This window comes from Nematostella vectensis, chromosome 4, assembly GCF_932526225.1.
Source record: "Nematostella vectensis chromosome 4, jaNemVect1.1, whole genome shotgun sequence".
NCBI classification, from domain to species: Eukaryota; Metazoa; Cnidaria; class Anthozoa; order Actiniaria; family Edwardsiidae; genus Nematostella; species Nematostella vectensis.
Window position 1 is genome coordinate 17,122,723 of NC_064037.1, and position 23,285 is coordinate 17,146,007.

The window sequence follows — 23,285 nt, forward strand, 5'->3', positions numbered from 1 at the left end:
AGGGTTGTTAAGTAGGATTTCGCTGCTTACTTTAGAAAAAAAATCGTTTAGCATGGTTTCAGGGAGGAGGCGTGGCTGTTGGTTTCTAATTCTTAAGCGCTATTTATAAAAACTCGGGGGATCGGGACAACCTAGGTTTTTATGCACAGGATTTAAAACTGTTCAACAAATTTGTTGTCGGTTGCTTATGTACCGCTTAAAACCCGTTGGTTTTAAAAAACGTTCATATATAATCCGCTCAGAAAACTGGGGCGCGCTGCCCCCCCCCCCCCCCCTACTTTCAAAGATGGGGCACCCCCCCTCCCCTTCCGCCGCCCCGGTGACGTTGCTTCACTTAAAGGGATGGACGCCATTCATGGAGCTTTCGGAAGAATCTGCCAGGTCACGTAGACACACCACGATCACGGTTCAGTACTCACTATTGTTTCTGGGAGCAGCTCGAAGGACTTGATCGTGATGGACTGGTTCCCAGACCTCCATTCTCGCACTAGCGCATCGTATATTGAGCGTCCATTCATGGTCTTGCTCCCCAGAAGACCCTCCTAGGGAAACTACAAACCATCGTACAGTGAGCATCCATTTATCTTTCCTCCACTTACCCTGGAGCTACCAAGATCTAAAAGGGGGAAAAACATTGATGAGCGTGTTTCCGCGCTTTTCGCAGTTCTCACGATATGGTACGATACCCAGAAGGTGACTCCGATAAAAACAGACGGGGGTGATCGTCTGCAAAGTCAATTCTAACCCGAAGGGATGGGAACTTGGGTGTGGTCATCAGAAATTCTAAGCTCTAAAAGATAGCAAATTGGGTATGGTAAGAGAAATTTTTGAACCTAAGAGATATCAGAATCGAAAATAAAAAAACGGTAAACTCCCCCTAAGGGATAGCAGCTGGTCGAAATTTTATGCCCTAAAAGATAGGACGATCACCCCGTCAACTTTTCTGGAGAGTCCCCTTCCGCGGGGCTCGATCATTGAATGTAGACACCATTGACTCTAAGCTTAATGGTCGAGTAATACTACTGATATTATGAAGGTATTGCTACTATGCTATACAAGATACTATTGAAATCAGAACATAAATTACCAATAGTTTTAGTCTATAACGTTACACACCGCTCGCTTGGTGAAAAACGATTGGGTATTTTAGGAAACCCAAAAAGACCTTGGCCTAGCAATGTCGTAGTTATCTCGCTTCAGAAAGTTTTTTTTGCGCAAGGACAAAATAAAGGTGTTCGGCAAAAAAAACTGCTCGTAGTCATAATAAACTTGGGATTATTATAGAAAATAAGATCATGCTGAACAATTCGCACCATTTAAGCTTAAATCTAGTATATTAAATATTCAAATAAACGGTCATTTTCTCGCTCTTTTGAAGCCAGATTAATTTAAGTTCTGGGAGAAGTAATGAAAAAGTGAAAAGAAATAAGAGTAAACAATAGGTGAGTTAATCCGAAAAGTCTCCCATCTAGAAAATGACAATAAAATTTAATACAAAGAACAGTTCTAATTAAAAGGCCTTTGGGAAAAACAATTAGTGTATAGGGGATATTTTTAACAAGGAAGATTTTTCCCATCCTCACAGAACTTGTTCGATTCTCAAGATAATTAAATTAGGAGAAATACTATGTAAGAGTTTTATAACCTAAAAAGCTCAAGGTGATTAAATGATGTTTGAATATCATTATAGTTAATAATGAAAGTATCATGGCGTTCTTCTATTCTGATATAATCACAAAGTAAAAATTAACTTCTGCAAAAACTGAAAGGCACTTAAAAAGGCACTTTAAAAGGTTATTCCATAGAGATGTAGAATCCGTATAGGGAGAAATGACCTGAACTTCAGTCTTAGGCGGCCAAAGAAAAGAAATTCTCATGCATCTTCTCCCTATAAATTATATTTCCATGAATTTTAAAGCCTGGTATCTTCCTAATTTTTAAGAAGTATTTAATATTATATCTAGTCTAATTATCAGAAATCGAATGTGAGAATTGCTAAAATGCCACCAACAATAAAATAAAAAGTGATGCTCTTTCGGTAACATTACCTTTCAGCAAAATCTAGTTGATCTGAGACACTTCTGAGAGGCTTCTTGGAATGTTCAACTCGTAAAACCTCAAAATGATTCGCTGAGTAGCAAGTAATACAGAACGTTCATAGCAAACCATAATATCTCGAAGTGTTACTTGACATTGGGACGCCTCTCTAAAGAGGCAAGAGGATATACCGAAGTGCTTGTGTGTATTACTTGACGGCTTGTGAACGGCTAAATGAGCAGCTGGCGATGTACTAGACGTCAAATACTCCCTAAGTCAACAGCCACTAGTGAACATAATATTCTATTTACAGAACGCACTATTTCATTTTAAACGAAAGGGTATAATAAAAGGGGAGGCGGACTATTTAGCTTCGTTGTGCTGTTGTAAAAAGTAGTTTTCATCGAATTATAAACTCACCTTGCCCAAGATGCGTATATTTTAAAATGCAGCAAAAGTCAAAATATTGGTGAAAATATGCATTGCTGTACATTTAGCGCCGCGAAAAGCCGTGAAAATACTGTTTCTATTACTGTTGATGAACTGATGGGATGTTTGGATGGGTAAAATAAATCCGGACTCCAAGATTAGAGGAGTATAAGCATGTCTTTGATGTTGTGCAGATGATCTATGATCTTTAACGAAGAACAAGAGCAAGAACCTAAGAGATAATCGAAGAATAGAAAAAAATAATAGGATAAAACATTATCGTCACTGGAAATGTAGGTGCCCGTAGCATTAACATGTCACACTCGCACTAAAGGTATATCTGATTCGTGTGACGAATCTTTAACTCCCGCAAAAAAGAATAAAGGTACGGTAATACGAGCAGCAAAATCATACAACTTTTGTGTGCAAAAAGACGTTGCTCGTTTTTCCCCCGGCGTGCCAACTTTTGTCGCAGCAAATTATTTGTTGCAAGTTGAAGAAAGTAGAAGATGGTTCTACTCTTTGCAACAAAACTCGGAGATGTGGCCCGTATTACTACATCAACCCAACTTGTCTTGCAGTAAAAATCATACGCAAGCAGTTGCAATAAGGTTTGTGATTGGTTGAACAAGCACACATCAGTGTCACGGAGGAAAACGATGGCGGATCAGCAGCACGAACAAGTCTATCTTTTGCTGCGACAAAAGTTTGTGCGCCGGTAGTAAAACGCGCAAACATCGCCTTCTAACTTTTTTTGCAAATGCTGCCACAAAAATTGCACGATTTTGCTTTCGTATTACCGTACCTTAGATGACATTTCAATAGCGAACTCAATCCACTCCAATCACTGTGAGATTTAAGCTCTATGCATGCATGAACCGTCAAATTATCAATGGATTGTGATATTTTCTAAAATGATTTATATTTCGGTATTTATAAAAGTCGGATCCAGGTTCTTTTAAGAACTGATGAGTTATGAGCTCGCTAGTTAACGTATATGGGATGACTTACAGTATTAAAAAAATATATAATCCGGCTACGGGTCATACAGGTTCATACAGGTTCCTCCTGTATGATTGGTATATAGACTATATAAAAAACCCTGTGGGAAAGGGAGCAGTTTCATATGACGTTTCGAGCACTAACCATTTTGCTCTGATGGAGTATTAGATCTTTTACTCGCTAGGATAGTACCCCGGGGATAGTACTCAGGTTATAAATTGTCGGAAGTGTGACGGTAAAAGGTGTAGGGTTGTAACTTTCTTAATAAAGGGCGGGAGTTTCGCAGTTCGGTTACTAGTAAGAAATATGTCATTAATTTTGACTTGGACGATAATTCAGATTTTGTTGTTTATCTCATTACTTGCTCTATGTGTAGCAAGCAGTACGTAGGTTCTACTATCAATAGATTTAGGAACCATAGTAAAGCTGGCAGGCAACTCAGTAGGCAACTCGGTGAAGTTAGCAGGCAACTCAAATGGGACGATTTGTGTAATATCTCGGCAGGTATATGGCCGGTTGTCACGAAATTTTGACACGATTGTACAAAAAGTACAACAAACATATTCATGCATGTATGATATCAAATATTATTAATCACGTGACTGTGTGACGTTGAACATTCCAGCAGGCAAGTCGTTACATCACAATTGTCACAATATCTACGTCCCATTTTCACTGATAATCATCAAACTTTAACATAAATGTACAAATGTAATAACGAAGACAACGCCATATTAGTTATTCTCATGACGTCATCAATCACGTGACCGTGGGAAAAAATATTTTCTCGAGTTCCTATTAAGAAAACATTACGAAACTTTCGAAATATGTCAAATAGCACATGGGATTTTACAATTATGAACTTTAAAAATATGACGTCATCAATCACGTGACCGTGGGGAAAATGTCGACATCTAGAGTTCTGACTGAAATAACAGTACGAAACTTTTTTCGTGATTTACTTTAATAAAAACATATAGCAGGCAACTTGACAGTACAGCAGGTAACTCGTGATGCACTGGGAATATCGTATTCGTCTTTATTAAAGCTTCACCTTTTTGGCATTTGTAAGTGATTTACTCGAATAAAAACATATACTGGAAATATCGTATTCGTCGTTGTTAAATGTTTATTTTTGGCACTTGCACGTGAATTACACATCTTAACCTGCACCATAATTCCTACCGTATCTACGCGTATAATTTTCGCTCGATATGGGCCATCGCTTAAGCTCATTATCAGTCACTAACCTAGAGCGCGTATCCTAACAAACTCTCTCTACACGACACAATATAAAACCCCATACTCGAGGAGCCAACTGTCCAATACTTATATAACTATCTATCTTCTATTCGCCATCATTGTTTTGTCCCCTATCTGCGCGCTTTCAGATATTATTCCCCACCGGTCTTGTTATTGACTTGATTCTTCACAAGCTCACATTACACTCACTCACAGGAAATTATCAAAAGGTAATTATCACCCTCGTTCCAAGGTCAAATACACTGTTCTGCCCTAACTCCAAGGGATCAATTGAGCTTTAGGGCCACCAGGTATAAATAAAAGGTATCTGGTAAAGGTTATTAATACCCGATGAATCTGGAGTAGATTAAAAGCATAATACCCGGTAACATTTCATCGGGTAAAAGTTATTTAAAATATAAATACCCTGTAAAGCGTTATCGGGTAAAAGAAAATATTTTTACACGTCCGTTCACTTTAAAAAAAACCGGAAGTGCGTTGCTCTGGCAGAATAATGTGTTCATCAGCCAGGCAAAACTTATCGATCGGCTATCGCCTACGTTTGTACGTTTTTTTTACCTTTTTTTTCAACCTCGCACTTACTCAAAATCAAAACATACAACAAACAACAACAACAAATTTTTATTTATCCTTATCTTACATACATTCTTTTAAGATATAGAATAAAACTGGGTACTGGCATCTGAAATAACTTAAGGGTTAACGAGGGCAGATCCCAGAAAAATTGGTAAAATATGCGGTAGGTCAGGATACACACACACACAGACATATAGAAACAAAACTATAGACATAAGAGTGGTATCTGTTTCAAAACAGAATTATGAATGAGATTTTATGAGCATCAATAGTGCTCCAAGAAATATAGTTTTTCTTTTGAAAACAGACAAATGAGAATTCTTGACGTTTTCGTCTAAAGCAGCCTTACTCTATACATCCTCATTACTATTTGACATGGAATTATAATGTGACTTTGGTAATAATGCATGGCTGCTGGTCCCCTCTCATTTCTATGCCGAATGAAATAAGATATTATTCTGGAACTCCAGAAGGGTATCATCAGGTGCCACCTGACTCATTGTCGCCAGCATCTAGCATTTATACGGGAAACTATTGACGGAGGATACCAAGGAAGAGATAGAAGGTACCCCGGTTTGAAGCGCGCCAGTCCCTCCAGGTCTGCTCGTCGAGGTAACTCTGGAGGTGCACCCTGCGAATCCCCCGCCGTTCTTTTACTGTACTGTGCTGTGCTAATGTGTTGGGTGTGTACACCGGTTATCGGATCGACAAAATTGTACCGGAGTACAACAACCCCTTGATTGGCCACGATATTTGGCAATCGGGCCTGAAGGCGTCTATACGCCGCCCAATCATCGGAATGGACCGTGGAGCCCGGAAGTAGCGCTCGTTGGATGATTGGGAGGAGCGTCTCGGCATCTCTCCGTGGAACAAGCTGGAAATATCCTCTGGAAGGGGAATAGGCGGTGGACAGCACGCCAAACACCCAATTTTTGCGCATTGGCGGTCTTCCACGGTTGTACTAAAATGGACAAAGAAAATACCTGCTATATGTTTTTATTACAATAAATCACGTATAAGTACCAAAAAGTGGACATTTAACAACGACAAATGCGATATTATAAGTGCATAACGAGTTACCTGCTGTACTGTCGAGTTGCCTGCTATATGTTTTTATTAAAGTAAATCACGCACAAATACCAAAAACATTGAACATTTTAACAACGACGATTACGATATTCCAAGTGCATGACGAGTTACCTGCTGTACTGTCGAGTTGCCTGCTATATGTTTTTATTAAAGTAAATCACGTACAAATGCCAAAAAGTGAAGCTTGAAAAACGACAAATACGATATTCCCAGTGCATAACGAGTTACCTGCTGTACTGTCGAGTTGCCTGCTGTACTGTCGAGTTGCCTGCTATGTGATTTTTTTAAAGTAGATCACCTACAAATTCCAAAAAAGTGAAGGTTGAATAACGACGAATCCAGTATTTCCAGTGCATAACGAGTTACCTGCTGTACTGTCGAGTTGCCTGCTGTATGTTTTTATTAAAGTAAATCACATACAAATGCCAAAAAGTAAACATTTAACAACGATGAATACGATATTCAAATTTCATAACGAGTTACCTGCTGTACTGTCGAGTTGCCTGCTATATGTTTTTGTTAAAGTAAATCACGTACAAATGCCAAAAAGGGAACATTTAACAACGATGAATACGATATTCCAAGGGCATAACGAGTTACCTGCTGTACTGTCGAGTTGCCTGCTGTATGTTTTTATTAAAGAAATCACGTACAAATACAAGAAAGTGAACATTTAACAACGATGAATACGATATTCAAAGTGCATAACGAGTTACCTGCTGTACTGTCGAGTTGCCTGCTATGTGTTTTTATTAAAGTAAATCACGTACAAATGCCAAAAAGTAATTATTAAAAAGTGAAGCTTAAATAACGACGAAAAGTAAACATTTAGCAACGGACGAATATGATATTTCCAGTGCATAACAGTAGTAACATAACCTGCAGCTGTCCTGAATAATTATGCAGATTTTCATTTTATCCTGCTCAGGAATGTGTGGAATGTGACAACCTGTAAAAAAAGACCTGTCAAAAGGAACAATGCCAAAAAGGTTCAAAATAAACTGCTCAGGAATGTACCAACCTGTCGAAAACCTGTCAAAAAGGAGGTGATATCGGACCAGTGTGTTGCGCAGGCGCAGTAGGTCCTTCAGGCGTTGTTCTGGTTTTACATGATGGCGACTAGCGGTGATGTCTCGGGGTACAAACGGAATGGGGATGTGGAGCGTATGCACCGTCTGGCGGACGGTGTCAGGGTTTGGACTGAGGTCCTGAAGGATCCGAAACGGTTTTTCGTGCCTGCGCTGGACGCAAATATTGAGATTCGCTACGTGATGTTTTAAGAGAGTCGAGAAGCGCTACTCGTGGAGTATGTGGACCATCGTTACGGTGGGGAAAACGCGCATTCACCGAATCAAGAGGAAGAGCGTGGGTACCCGTGGTTGACGGGTATGGAGAGTGACGAGGAGGGCGAGGGGACGCCTTTGCTTCCTGAACTGGTGAAGGAGGAGGACGATGGAGTGTTTCTTGAAAAGCTTCGTGAGAGCTTACCTCCAAAGAAGGTGGTGGTAGTGGCGTTTTTGACAGGAATTGTTCGTGGAGTGTCAAGGGTGAATTCGGAGCGGGACGCGTTGTGTACCCAGTCGAAAAAGATAGAGGAGGAGTTGGCGTTGTCTCTCGCGTCGGCTCAGTATTCAGCGTTGGAGGTGCGCATGGGTCGGGAGGCAACGAGGGAGTATTTGGCGCGTGCGGTTCGTTAGGAGGAGTGGTTGTGTCAAATGGAGCCGGGGCATCGCTGTTGGACGTTGGACGTGGTCGGCTTATTTTAGAGCAGTGGGACAAAAGGCTGTCAGGCGTTTGTTTCCGTGACACATTCTTGGTGCCTGGTGGGGGATGTTGTTTAGTTCGGGTGTGACTAGTTGCCATAGGTCCTTTGTGAGGGTAGAGAAAAGGGCTAGAAATAGTCGCGGTGGTGCCGTGTTGGGTTCAGTTGAGCTTTTGCTTGGATCGAGGTATGAAGTGTTTTTGTGGAAAATGGGTTGAAACGTGCAGGTACGGTGGTCCGTTGCGGGACTGAAGTGGATTATTTAAAGCACGTGGTGGGGTGCGGCTACTATTACACACAAGAGCAGGCCCTACAGATTCAAAAGACCATTCCTGCGGGGACAAAGGTAAACGAGTTCCCACGGTGCGAGCACGGTCTGATAACCAAGCCCTTGGTGTCGGGGAGTGAGAAGAGCAAGGGACGCGTGTACTTTAAGTGCTGTGTTCCTGCCCCCAACCTTCCGTGTGATAGGTTTATGTGAGCGAGCGTCCTTAGGAGTCGTTTAACGTATGGCGGCCGTCTTAGGAGAGGAAGAAGGTAGTCCCATCGTCCTCCTCGGAGGAGGAGGAGGAGGTGGCGGCGGCGACGGTGTTCAAGGTACCCCCTACACCCCAGAAGAAGAAGAAGACGAGAGCAGTGCTTTACAGGCCTGTGGGCGAGGAGGAGGAGGAGGAGAATGTGGAGAGAAAGAAGGAGAGGAAGAAGAGAGAGAAGGAGGCGAAGATGATGAAGAAGAAGAAGAAGCTAGAGCCGTTGCTTCTCGGGGACGGAAACGGCTCCGAGGAGATGGAACTGTAGAAGGACTGAGGCACGGGACACACCTTCGGTAGAGCTAGCGGTAGAGTCTAGAGTTAGTGTTGATGTTGTAGATACGTTTCCTATCCGCGGTGTAATAAACTATTTTGTGTATGCGGTTGTGGCACTCTTATTAAAACGTCAGGTTTCTGATAGTGGTTTTGATACACGAGTGTTAGCTTCGTCGCTGAGGGGGATGGTAATGGGTGGGATGGGCCTCTTATGGGGGGCTTTGTGTGGGATGATGGAGGCCTTGGGGATGCCCTCCCAGGGGCGTCTTGTTTGGTACGATTTGATGAGGGTTTGCGCGCATAACTTAACGGTCATGGACGTGCACCGTTGGGGTCATGAGCGGGGAGTGCCTCCAGCTGTGGATGCGCGTCGGCGGGAGATGAAAGGGGAGTGGGTGGAGAAGGCCTCTGCGGAGATGTGGAACGCAAGGGTAGTTCGATTAGGGACAGCCAAAGAAGCTTAGAAAAAAAAAAAGGATAGTGTGTAGGGATAGTGTTCTTTTATTATTATTATTATGATTACCTTTTTTTACAAGGATTTGTGTCATGAGGAGCCCTAGAGGGGAGAAAACGGTACCAGCGGGGATGCTTATTCCCAGCATGCGTCAAGCGTTTTCGTGTTAATTGAATGAATTTTTATGACAGCACTTTGATCGGTGCCAGTTGGGTACAGTGTGTATTTTCTATCGACACTTGGCCTCTGTAAATATTGGATTATGCTATATATGGGAATATATAGCATAATATATAGTATATATATAGAATATATAGCATAGGGAACTTAGCGCCAAATATGAATCAAAGCGCGCGCTCTATTGATTCAGTCTACAACAAGCGACTCGTCGGGTAAGACCTCGTTCTTCCCGATTTCATTATGTTATTTGAGGTGATTTTACCGAAAATTGACCCAAACAAAAGGTGGTACGCACTTAATATTGACCTATGCGGTTTACCACCACGAAAATTCGTCAATTTGAAGTTTTTTGAAGCATTCCCAGCCGAAGCTATAAAGATAGCGCCGAAGGATGTGAGGACGGTCGCCGGCGATCCAGCTCCGATCGAATGGTTTTAAGTATTGCGTTGCCTGGAACAAGGCTAGAACTAAAGAAGTCTACGTCCTTTCTACGTTTGGGGTAATCGGGGGGATTTTAGCAAGTCGAGATCCCCGTAGACTTCTTAACGTACTCTAGGGAATCGTAAAGGCGATCAACCACGTTAATCTCAATCCATGCTCAAAAACACTGGCACGGGATAAAGTTAGAGCGAAAGCGGAAGTCCTCTCGATAAAGATTGAAGAGCTAGAGAGAAAGCTGGCGGCCGAGAGGACCAAGCTTTCGCTCGAGGATAAAGAAATGGCGCCTTTCCCGCCAAAACCCACTGTTGCAACACCGCCCCCCCCCCTCCCCCCCCCATGCCTCGCCAGTACTCGTGTGATAAAACATTCGACGAGATAGAGGAAGCAGACGACTTGTCTCCTGCAACAAGAAAGAGAAAAAAACGAGAGCGAGCGAAGTATTGCTTTCGGGAGATAGCTAACCTCTGCACAGCAGAATGAACGAGACGGTTGCTTCAGTGCTCGCTCATTCGTGCACCACAGATAATGGCGGGAAAGAGGCCAAGGAGACAATCAGATGATGAAGTAGTAGAGAAGCGCGGCGTCAAGCGAGGCCTGGAAGAGATTATGTCCGAAGAGACGTGAAACGCTAGGGTGGAGGCGATGAGGGCACCCGACTGGCTATACCTCCTAGTCAAATTAGAGGGTAAAATCCCAGATGAAGGCTGGCAGACCTTGCTAAACTGGACTAAACTTGGTAGAGGTCGGGTAAGTTATGTAGAGAACATTTTAATATATAGCAGGACTTACTTATAAGTTTATGTTAGAAATAATTAATCTATTTTGTGATTTCAGAAAAGATTCATTTCTGCTATGTAAATCAACTACAAAAATGTTTGTTGTCTCATCTTTCTTAACAGGAATGGCCTGTTGTTTTTATATTTACTTATACATTCATCCATTTATTTATTTATTCATTCATTCATTCATTCATTCGTTCATTTATTTATTTATTTTATTTATTGTAGGATTGTTCTTGACCAAAAACTTGTAGTAAAAATGTGTGAAACGTTTTACAATAATAACTGGCTAGTACAATAAGTGTTATATTGGAGTTTTGCCTTTTAGGCAGCAGACACCATCCCAATCCTCCCTATAAAAAAACACATGAAAGCCCTGAGGGAGATGGTTTTTAACATCACCAGAGAGATTATGGAGATAAAGCCACTCCCATCTGGAGTGATCGGCTTTCAAGTCTCCATGAACGAAGTTGTGTTATGGAGTATACGGGAGCAGCGGCTTCATGGTTGCCAGAATGACACCTTTGAGTTTCATCTGAAATTGGATGGAAGGCCTTTGTTTGGTAAGTGCAATAATTTCCAGGCATCAGGGCCATGGGAGACAGGATATAAAAATGGCAAAGTTTAAATTGTAAGGTTGTGTTAGCTTTTATTTGGTTGTTTGTTTTTTTTGCCTAGATGTTGCTTGTGTAATATAAAACAAAATAAGCTTTGGTGCTTTTTTGGTAGATTCTCCGTTCTTGAGATATTTCAAATTGTACGACCCTTGATTTGTCTGAAATTGTCCAATTTGGGCAAAATTACTACTTTTTTTCATGATTTATGGCAACTTTGTTCAATAAAAATAATCAAAGTAAAGATCTAAAATTTTCAGTTGGCTAACTGTACCATGCATCTATTTCAGGAAAAGACCAAGTCAGCATTGGGATTGTGGCTGCTGACCATCCCTATCTATCGAGTCAAAGCTCCAAGGCTGTGTATACCATTGCTATAGCAAATTGCAAGGAAAGCAGGTAACTTAAATGGAGAAAAGGGAGTTTAATATGAAGGAAACATTTTTCTGTAGATAATCATTAGGGTAAGTTCCATTTTTTAAGGCTACAAATGAAATATAACAACTGTTGGTAAAATGTTAGGGCTATAATAACAAATATAGGAGTTTATAAGTTTTCAAAGAAAACATATATAAAAATGGTTTTATTTTAGAGAAAATATACGAAACATGATCAAGGACATCAACAAGAAGAAGGACAAGCTGAAGGAGAGTGGTATTGTTGTTGATGGAAGGCAATGCAGTATCATTTTCAAAGGTAAATATATATTTTACTAAGTTAACTGTGTTACCTTGTTTTCTATCTTTCTCAAGAAAATATGTCTATCTTTTTACAACTATGCCAGTCAAATGGTGATACTTTAGCTTTCATAGCTTTTATCCAAAAATCTATATTGCTTAACTCATTGCAATTTCTTTTTATTAATCCTTGATTATAAAGGATTTTGCCTGTTACTTCCAAAGAAGGATAACCCAGATTTCCAGCTTGGAGGGAGAGGGGTAGATGTCGAGTTCTGTATGTTTTGCCATGCTATACGGGTAAGTTCCTCGTGAGAAACATAAAAACCAAAGCTGGAAAAATACTAAGAACTGCACTTACAGAAACTAAGAACATTTCAATTTTTTTTATTTACTATTTTCAGAGTTGCAGTGAGAAATGTGACCTTGGGGATGGGACTGTGTTCTTAGAACACTTGCTCAAAACAAAGGCAAACATTGGAGGGTATGTGTTAATACCTAAGTCCATGGGGGCTTATTTGATTTTATCTCTTTGAGAGGGGGGGATAGGGGGCCTATTTTCATTAATAGAGCTTTTATGTTATTTGTTTGCTGATTATTTGTTTAGAAAAAAAAATGAAACTCTTGTTCTAATTCATGGATCATAATATCTTTGTATTGAAGGTTCAAAGGAATAAGAGATGACCTCTTATTTCTACTAAATGAAGAGATGACAAGCATAAATATTTGTGCTCTTCATTGCGAGCTAAGAAACACAGAGCAGCTCCTGGCCCGCCTTGGTCTGTTTACCTTTGAAGTTGGCTCCCTGAATCACTGCAATGATGTTCTAAAGGAGTTGGGCCCTGAGACCATGCATTGTGACAGGATCACTGTACAGGCAAAACCAGGGCAACAAACTCGTTTGGAAACTCACAATGTTCATGTTCGAAGTATGTCTGGTAGGTGAAGTTTTTTTTAACATTTAAAGGATGCTCATCCAACTTGCTATGAAACCATAAAGATATATTTAGATGGTTGGTGAATAGATATAATAAGTGAATTTAAATGTATCCTTATATTAAAAATTAACAATTTTACAGTATATTTTTAGGATCAACAATTACAGCAAAATATTTTTAGAATTATATGGGGGTTTTGCATATATTCAAAATGAAAATAAACAAAAATGTAATCATTCAATGGGATGGGGATGGCCAGGACGTTTTCTTACTTTATATCTATTTATCAGAGCCAGAAGCCTATGGGGAGAAGAGCTGGGTTGACCCTTGTCTGTTATATTATCTTTGTGACCCTGATTTACTGTACTCTAGGTTCTACTGAAAGATACCTGGACAATCATGAAGAAATTGTTGAAAAATCCCTACCCATCGAGAATGTCATGGGACACTTCAGTGAGCCTGAGGCAGCAAGGCAATTTGTTTTAAACAAAGTGACCTGTCAAGAACGGGTCGAGGTATTATTCTTTTTTGTGAAAAATTTGATATAAAGAAAATAGTCAAACCCATGTTCATGCTTTGTGCTACTATGTTATAAGTGTTTCACAGATTATTATTTTTCCTTATAAGTAAAACAGATTCATGTATAAAACATTTGTAGAAATAACTCATCAGTTCTTTTATAAGCAACTGGTATTATGTTTTGTTAATCACGCTTTTACTCTAGCACTTACAGGAATTAAAAGACAGAGGAACCTTTATGAGGGATTTTGGTACTTACCAAACTGAAATCCCCATGAGTGATTCAGGTAATGAGCATGAAATATCAATGGTTAGACAGAAATAATATATGTTCCTGTAATCATATACTGTACATATACAGTAGGTAGCTAAGAATGTGAAAAAATGCTGCTTTCTTATTTTCATTGTTTGGCTAGCAGTTTGGTATAATTGTAGCAATCAGCTGATAAATAATCACTTAATAATTAAGTTTTTTTCTATTTTGTCTTTTTGTTTAGCTTAATGATTGCTGAATACTTTTTATTTCTTCCCTATAGGAGGTTGTAAAGAGCTTTATGTTCTCACTGTTGTTTTGGGCGGCACGCCTTGAAGACTTCAGCTGAAACATATTGCTGAATATATATTTTTTTCATATAGGAGGTTGTGTAATAAGGTTTACGTTTTCACTGTTGTTTTGGGCGGCACGCCTTGAAGACTTCAGCTGAAACATATTGCTGAATATATTTCTTCCCTATAGTAGGTTGTGATATGAGCTTTATGTTTCACTGTTGTTTTGGGCGGCACGCCTTGAAAACTTCAGCTGTGTCTAAGGACCCCCTTAACAATTAAAAATGGTATTTATTTGGTTACAAACACTGGTCTCAAGGAATGTTTTGAAGTGCTGTATTGATTTGAGATTTTTTGGTGATTTTATACTTTAATTTATTTTAGGTGTTTTCTGACTGGAGAGACATAGCATTGACAATGAGGGATCGAGAATATGCTCAACATGAAGAGGACCAGATAGATGTCTTTGATGTGAAGGTACTTGTTGAATGTTAAAATTTTAATGTTTTTTTTTAGGGAAATATAGCCCCTGGGGAAAATCCAATAAAAACAGACTGGGGCGATCTTCAGCACAATCAATTTTTATCCCAAGGGATAGCCCTTTGGGTAACAATTATTACAGACTACAGTACATTCCACATGGTCGAAGCAATTTCTAACCCTAAGTGATGACACAAAAACATTTCTAATTTTCCTTTTTTTTTTCATGAATTTTATTACGGCGCTTTATGCACCACGATCAAGCACATCTCTTACATGACAACTTTGAAATTGATGACATCTGGTCTATTATTGAGAGTCCATGCAGGGTTGTTCTACTGTATAATTCCAATAAACTGTTGCCTATTTAGCAGTGTTGCTGTAATGCTTTCTGTGCTTTTTTTTTTACCTTAGTGCAAAGAATGGGGATTTCTGTTAAAGAAAACCTTTGGAATAAGACTTGGGACAGGTGACTATGGCCACATGACAATTGAGCATGCATCAATGCTCTTTAGAAATCATCGGTCTATAGGGAAGATGTCAAACCAGGGCTTCGAGGCAAGCCACAAAGTCCACCGACAGCTCTATTTGAGAGCCACATCTCATGATTCACCAGGGGATGCCTGTAATGCATGTAAGCATATTATTTCACATTTTTAAAAACATTACTGTCTTGTGGGGTAATGTGAGTTTAAAATTAGCAATTGTTATCTTTAGCCTGTTATTCACAATTAAACCAGGTCTAGCAGAAGAAAACTAGCTATTTACACCACTAATATCCAATTATTTTCTACCTTTAGTACAACAGCTAATCACCCACCAGTACGCTCAAATGCTGCTTTTCAGTAGGCTGTCATTCAGAAAAGCTGAAGAAAGTGTCCAGAAAGGTACAAGTTTAATTTGAAATAAAAGGTTCATGATAAATGTGGAATGCAGGACCATAGTTAGAAAATCCTGTTCTGGGGGGCTCTTTATGCTAGCTTATTCTATGAATGTGCAAAAAACAAAAAATGAGACCAACAAAAATAAAAATAGTTATCTTTTTAATGTCAGCTGGCATACATGTCTTTGAAAACATTAAAAGATGTGCATGACTATTTTAAACATTTTTTAAAGTAATTTTTCTAATAGGAACCCCTTTCTACTTTACTGGATGTAAGTGGTCGACGTCAAGGAAGATAAATCAAGATAACAAGCTATGGAATGAGGTTATAGACAATCTATTCAACTCAATATTCTCCAAGGACTATCTTGAATATACTTGCCAAAAGACACTAGAGAGCGATGGCAAAGTTAGGAACGGGAAATGTGTGGTGTCCACTGAGGACCTCCCAGTATTCCAGTATGTCCACAATGAATGGGAGTCCATCTACAACCAAGCGCTGTCACCAGTAGTCAGCCCCCAAGCCGCACTGAGGCCCCTGGTAGTCAGCTCCATACCAGCAAAGAATCCTCCAACCTCAACCAGTCCTCCTGTGGTAGTCAAGCCTACTCCAATACTGATAGACGACAATGTGCAGTGCCCCGAATACTGGATTAATTATTGTGGTTCTGGGAATGATGACATGCGGATTACTTTATACAAGGAGAACAGAAAGAACATTCTGGACAGACGTGGGTGGTTGTCAGATACAGATATTTATGCTGGTCTTCAGCTGCTGAAACGCCAGTTTCCATAGATTGGGGGACTTCGTGACCCGGCCTTACAGGGGGAATTGGTCATCCCAGAGACATGCGAGTTTGTCCAGGTAGTGAACACTGGAGCACACTGGGTTTGTGTTTCTAGCGTAGGATGTGACAATTTGTCAGTGAAGGTGTATGACAGTGGAGGAGCTAGCCGCCCAAACACTATGCTGAGTAACCATGTGGCACGAATGTTCTCCACATCAGCACACATGTAATGTTGTTACTGTCACCTTGGTAACGCGTGATTTGAGTTGATTTTATGACACAGCATGTAACTAGCGAGTCAGTCGTTTGCTGACCGTTGACCAGCAATGTAGTAAAAGAACCATTCACTCACTATTCGACTCAGTCTTTATTCAAGACACCAAAAAATATTACATTGGCGACGAGCGACAAGGATTCGTATCTACTAACAGTTATTTCCACAGGCGAAATTCAACTAAACTCATGGCGGCAGCCCTACTGACATTTCCAGAATTCGACGTTGCAGAAACCAGCACTCAGGCTGCACGTTGGAAGAAATAGCTGTCCAGACTCAAGAACCTCCTCGTAGCATTGAACATCACCGACAAGACCAGACAAAGAGCTCTACTGCTGCACTACGCCGGAGAAGCGACGAACGAGATTTTCGATACCCTGGCAGACACAGAAGCTGGAGCAGGCGACGATCCGTTCGAAAAAGCTGTTCAAGCCCTGACAGGATACTTTACTCCTAGACAGAACAGAGAGTTCGAGATCTACAAATTCCGCCAGGCAACCCAAGAACCCGACGAGAGCATCACAGCGTTCCACACACGGCTACGACAGCTGGCAACCTCCTGCGAGTTCAACGATATCGACCGTGAAATCAAAACACAGATCGTACAGAGCTGTACTTCTCATAAGCTCCGGATGAAAGCCCTGGAAAATCCATCGTACTCCCTGACACAGCTTCTAGAGGCAGGCAAAGCCATGGAAATATCTAGATCCCAGGCGGCAAGCATCGAGAAGCAAGAGTCCGTGAATAAAATCGAGAAAGACCGACCGAACCATCGCCAAGGGAGAAAGAAAGATGGCCGACGTCGTCGAGACAACGTGCGCAGCCAGCAGTCACGTGACCGGAAGCCAGTGCCTGAAAACCGGAAGTCGAGCGAAAAATGCCGGAATTGTGGTAGAGGATATCCCCACGCTGGTGGAAAAACATCGTGTCCTGCCTATCAAGCAGTTTGCCGAGGATGTGCTAAATCAAATCACTTCGAAGCCGTTTGCCGGTCAAAGAACAAGACCCCAGACAGGAAGTCACGCCGACCTGTAAACAAAATAAGCGACAGCGAGTCCAGAGATGAAGAAGAGGCGTACACGTTCTCACTTAGTACACCCAAGACGAAGGACCAGCCCTTCTTTAAGATAAAAGTGCAAGGAACCCCAGTCACATTAATGGCGGACTCTGGTGCTAGTATTAATGTCCTTGACGAAGAAGACTACTGGAAGTTGCCGAAAAGCGCAAAGTTAGAGCAGTCTGGCGTCAAGATATTCGCCTACCAGTCGACAAATCCCTTACAAGTCCTTGGAAAGTTCACCGCGATCACGGAGTCTACCACTAAGAATATCAGTGCGCGATTCTACGTGGTCAAAGGATCGGGCGGCTCACTGTTAAGCTGGAAAACTTCCCAAGAGCTCAATCTCCTCCAGACGGTGCAGCAAGTAACTGCGAAGACGCCCCAAGGCAAGACCAAGGTCAACGAGCTCACAAGCCTCATCGACGAATATGACGACCTGTTCCATGGGCTAGGCAAGCTGAAGAACTATCAGATAAAGCTACACATCGACGAAAACACACCACCTGTTGCACAGCCGCACAGAAGGGTCCCGTTTCACGTTCGCAAGCAGCTAGAGGAACAGCTACAGCGGAACGAAGAGCTTGGCGTGATAGAACGCGTCGAAGGCCCTACACCCTGGGTGTCCCCTATAGTGGTTGCGCCGAAACCAAAGTCCCCAGGCAAGATACGTGTGTGTGTCGACATGCGCCAGGCGAACAAGGCGATCAAGCGCGAATGTCACGTCACGCCGACCATCAAGGAGATGATAGGAGATTTAAACGGAGCGAAGGTTTTCAGCAAACTTGACCTCAACCAAGGATACAACCAGCTCGAATTGGCGCCCGAGTCGAGATACATCACCACTTTCAGCACCCACATGGGCCTAATGCGCTGCAAACGTCTCAACTTCGGAATCTCGAGTGCTGCAGAGATTTTCCAGAATGTAATCCGAGAGACACTGGAAGACGTCGATGGTGCGATAAATATCAGTGACGACGTACTCGTATTTGGCAAGACACAGGAGGAGCACGACCGAAATCTGAGGGCAGTCTTCAAACGGCTGAGAGAAAAGGGCCTAACCCTCAACAAAAGCAAGTGCAAGTACGGCAAGGAGAAGCTGGAGTTCTTTGGGTACGTGTTCTCCAAAGACGGCATATCCCCTGACCCCAAGAAAGTCGAAGACGTGGTCAACCTTCAGACACCGTCAACAGCATCAGAAGTACGCAGCCTATTAGGAATGACGAACTACTGCTCAAGGTTCATCCCAGACTACGCCACCAAGACCGAGCCACTACGCAAGCTCACCCACAAGGACCAACCGTGGTGTTGGACGGCCGAGCACGACAGCGCAGTCAGCCAGCTGAAGGACGCACTAGTAAGCGCACCCGTAACCGCCTACTTCGACCCCGAGAGGCGCACTGAGGTATCTGTTGATGCCAGTCCCGTTGGTTTGGCCGCCATCCTATCCCAAGTAGAACCCAAGACCGATGCGAGACACGTCATAACTTATGCGAGCCGGTCTCTGACGGAAACAGAACAGCGATATAGTCAGACGGAACGAGAAGCCCTCGCGGTGGTATGGGCATGTGAGTATCTGCACCTATACATATACGGCAAACCAGTGACGGTATACACGGATCACAAGCCCCTGGTGTCCATCTACGGCAACGCAAACTCAAAGCCACCCGCAAGAATCGAGAGATGGGCGCTGAGACTTCAGCCTTACCAAGTCACCGTAAAGTATCAGCGAGGTGAAGAAAACCCTGCGGATTACCTATCCCGTCATCCAACAAAGTTCGCAGCTGAGACGAGCAGACAACAGAAGGTGGCAGAAGAATATGTCAATTATCTCACAAAGACATCTACTCCAAAAGCCCTCAAAACACAAGACATCGAGAAAGCGACAGAGAGCGACGCAACACTGCAGGCTGTGGCCGAAGCCATACGCAAAGGGAACTGGCACAGTGCGGTAAAGCGTCCAAGTGTTGACAAGACAGATTTTACTCGAGAGGGTAAAGGATGAGCTGACGATGAACGAGTCCGGCAACCTTATTTTACGCGGAACACACATAGTCATCCCCAAGAGTCTACAATGTCACGTGGTGAAGCTGGCGCATGAAGGTCACCAAGGGCTAGTGAAGACCAAGTCACTTCTACGTGAGAAAGTGTGGTTCCCCAACATTGACAAGCAAGTCGAAAGCATGGTGAAGTCGTGTAGCGCGTGTCTGATTACTACACCCGAGAATACGCGGGAACCCCTACAAATGTCTCCTCTCCCGAAGGCACCATGGACGGAAGTCAGCGTGGACTTCGCTGAGCTAGCGAGCAAGGAATACCTTCTGCTGATCGTCGATGACTACACGAGGTTCCCGATCGTCGAAATCGTGTCTTCTACCTCCGCAACAACGGTACTGCCCAAGCTGGACAAAGTGTTCTCGGAATACGGAGTCCCTGAAGTAGTGAGATCGGACAACGGTCCCCCATTCAACGGCAAGGAATTCGCATCATTCGCAGATGACCTCGGATTCAAGCATCGAAAGGTCACTCCCAAATGGGCAAGAGCGAACGGAGAAGTGGAGAGGTTCGTCCGGACCGTGAAGAAAGTGATCAAGACTGCGAAGACGGAGAACAAGAGTTACAAGCAAGAAATGCAGAGGCTGCTGAAAAACTACCGCGCAACGCCTCACAGCACGACAAGAGTCGCTCCAGCAACAGCGTTGTTCAGAAGGCCGCTGAGAACGAAGTTGCCTCAGACCGCAGTACCCTGCGCCGATCAAGAGATCCGACAGCGTGACCAAGCGGCAAAGGAGAAGATGAAGCAGTATGCGGATAACAAGCGGTATGTCAAACCTTCGACTCTAGCGGAAGGAGATACGGTTCTAGTGAAGCGGGACGAATCAAAGCGGAAGAGCGACACACCCTACGACGCAAGACCACGCATGATCGTAGGAAAGAAAGGTTCTATGGTCACAGCGCAAGACGAGGATGGTGTTAAGGTCACAAGAAACTCGTCCTTCTTCAAGAGGGTACCTGCACCTGCGGAAGACCAAGATGATGTCCCCGATCAAGATCGACCTACCCAGGCAGATGTCACCCCTCCGCAGCGTTACCCGCAACGCGTACGATCACGCCCGCACAAGTTAGATGACTATGTTTGCGACAAGTAGTCATCTCCCAAACGAACTATGTTAGAACTGTTGATTTTGAACTTTATGTTTAGAGCTAATGATAGACTAAAGGACTTAGTTTCACCAGGTCATTTTGATTGTATACTTTAATTTAGTTTGAATTACGTCTACTATATATGTGTTAGGTTTTCTCCAAAGAAGGGAGAAATGTAATATTGTAAATGTCACCTTGGTAACGCGTGATTTGAGTTGATTTTATGACCAAGCATGTAACTAGCGAGTCAGTCGTTTGCTGACCGTTGACCAGCAATGTAGTAAAAGAACCATTCACTCACTATTCGACTTTATTCACTCACTATCAGTCTTTATTCAAGACACCAAAAAACATTACAACACATATTGTACAAGATGGAGAGGGTCCAATCTCAGCTTGGTGGTTCGGACTGTGGGTTATTTGCGTTGGCGTTTGCCACTTCAGTTTGATTTGGTGAAGACCCAAAAAAAGGTACTAAGACCAAGGTGCTATGAGAGAGCACTTTATAAAGTGCTTGTCTTTCCTCACAATGGAGCAGTGATATGCAGCGAAAGGTTCAACTGAGCAGATGGACAGATAGGCAGCCTATGCCAGTGAACACCGTGAAAGGCCAGTGTTACAGCTAAAACTTCATTTGAAGTTCTCATGAGCGACCACACTCGGGAAGTGGAAATTATGGTCGGTTAGAGCGGTCGCTTAGCATAGAGCTTTGACTTTATGTTTATAATGGTGAATTGCCGCTGATGTTTGTTTGCAGGCTCGTTGTATTTTAATAATGCGGCAATTCTTTTGGTTGAAATGATAATATACACAAGCTTAAGTAAAATGTTTTATATTATAATAAACAAATTCTACAAGAATTGTATTTCCCATCTTTCTTATTTGAAAACTACATACAGAATACTTTAAGCCTATATTCCGCTGCCACGTTAGAGGTGTCGCTCAAATACATTATAAATTGTACCGCTTTATTGGCTGGTGTACAAAAAAATATATCGCATTATCTAGGACAATAAACATAAAGTTCCACGACGTCTTTTACAATGCTACTTTTTTTTATAAAAAAGCGCACAGTCAGTTTTCCATTTCTTGTACGAAACATATTTGGCCACCAAATAAGCTCTAATTCTCTCGTTGCCCTGCCCTCGCCCTCGTTTATTTCAATAGAGGACATGAAGTCTGGTTGTTGCGCCTGGGCAAGAGAGCTGCAGGCTCGTTTTCTTGCCAACTCCAACATGGCATCCGCATTACCTGAACAACCATCGTGGTTCTTTAGTATGCGTTCATTTTTGAAGTATACTTTGGGCTCTACATAAGGGAAACATTTCAAAAAGGTATCCAAGTCAAAGATCTTGTATGAAAGTCTTCTTGTGCCCCTTGAATAAATAGGGACTCTGCTTCTTGCCTCCCGCACTAAGTATAGGGGTGAACCAATTTTGTGAAGTAATCCATGAAAAATAAAATGTGGCAACTGCGGGTATTCTATCTTGCACCACCGTCCTGCAAACACGAAAATATAATAATGTATTATAAGAAAATTAAAAAGCTGGCCACAACTAGTCCACGGCACCGATTTCAGAAAGGCATTGTTTTTTTGTTATAACGGAAAAGAGCATACTGTTACCAGAATACCCTACTTGTCTTTACGCTAAGGTTGGTATATATTGCAAAACTTTGAAAAATTACGAATATGATTTAAACAAACCTGGTAAACGGGGGTGTAGTGAAGCGTTTATTCTTTCGGTAAGTCCTGCGAACCACATGAAGAAATGTTCGCTTTTAGCGCACTTTGGCGTGGGCTTGGGAACCGGTATGTTCTTGTCGTCGAAAAAATCATGGTCATTAAGATCGACGGTCTCATCAGGATGCCGATTAATATAATGTGTTTGAAGAGAATAGAGTGTCTTGAATTTTTTGTTGCAAAACTTACATACGCAGTGAAAAATGGCGAAACACAAAATTATGGCTGCGAGCTAACGTCGATCTACCTCAGTTGTCGGTAACAGCGGTAAATTACACCATTAATTTGGGCGTAGATTTTCCGTACACTTTCCGTTTTAAGTTTTTAAGTTTTGTTGACATTTGCCATTAAAAGGGCAAAAAACCATAATAATGTAACCTTTTTTAAGATTCTTTGCTGCATTTGATTTTAAACAAAAGATGAATTTAATAAATCTCAATTACAGCAAAAAGGATTTGTGTAGATGGTCCTAAGGCTTCATCTGCCTGGAACGATCTGGAGTAGTCAGTAGTCACCCTTTCTAAAGTTCCGTTCTTTTGTTGAAGACCTTCCGTTTCAGTCGATTTGCTTTTTAAAAGCTATAACTTATAAACGGGTAACAAAAATATTTTCTCTTTCGTAGCTCTATTTGTACGATAAGAGCTTCGCCACATGAATGAAATATAGTGATATCTGGTCTAAACAACAACACAGTGAAGTTCTAAAGCTAAACTTTAAAAATAATCATGATCGCGGGCCCTTAAAGGAAATAGCAGGGTTGTTACGGACCAGGTAAAAGCTAATTACTGGTATCAGCGCCGCTTGGC

The 23,285-nt window shown here is 42.0% G+C and overlaps 1 protein-coding gene and 1 pseudogene across 2 annotated transcripts in view; one reads left to right on the forward strand and one right to left on the reverse strand.

Moving 5' to 3' along the window:
• The window catches only part of LOC5511308 (serine/threonine-protein phosphatase 6 regulatory ankyrin repeat subunit A-like), a 50,024-nt gene extending 47,802 nt beyond the window's left edge, over positions 1-2,222 (reverse strand). The window contains exons 1-2 of one of the 2 annotated variants that reach the window (XM_048726010.1): positions 2,049-2,222; positions 420-551 (exon numbers count right to left, since the gene is read on the reverse strand). In XM_048726010.1, the coding sequence (XP_048581967.1) occupies positions 420-518 (99 nt within the window). In that variant the 5' untranslated portion in view covers positions 519-551; positions 2,049-2,222. Of the gene's footprint in view, positions 1-419; positions 617-2,048 lie in introns of both variants that reach the window. The other variant, XM_048726009.1, reaches the window with a different exon arrangement.
• An 8,342-nt stretch (positions 2,223-10,564) lies between these two features.
• Positions 10,565-16,611, forward strand: LOC116617683 (annotated as a pseudogene).
• The last annotated feature ends 6,674 nt before the right edge of the window (positions 16,612-23,285 follow it).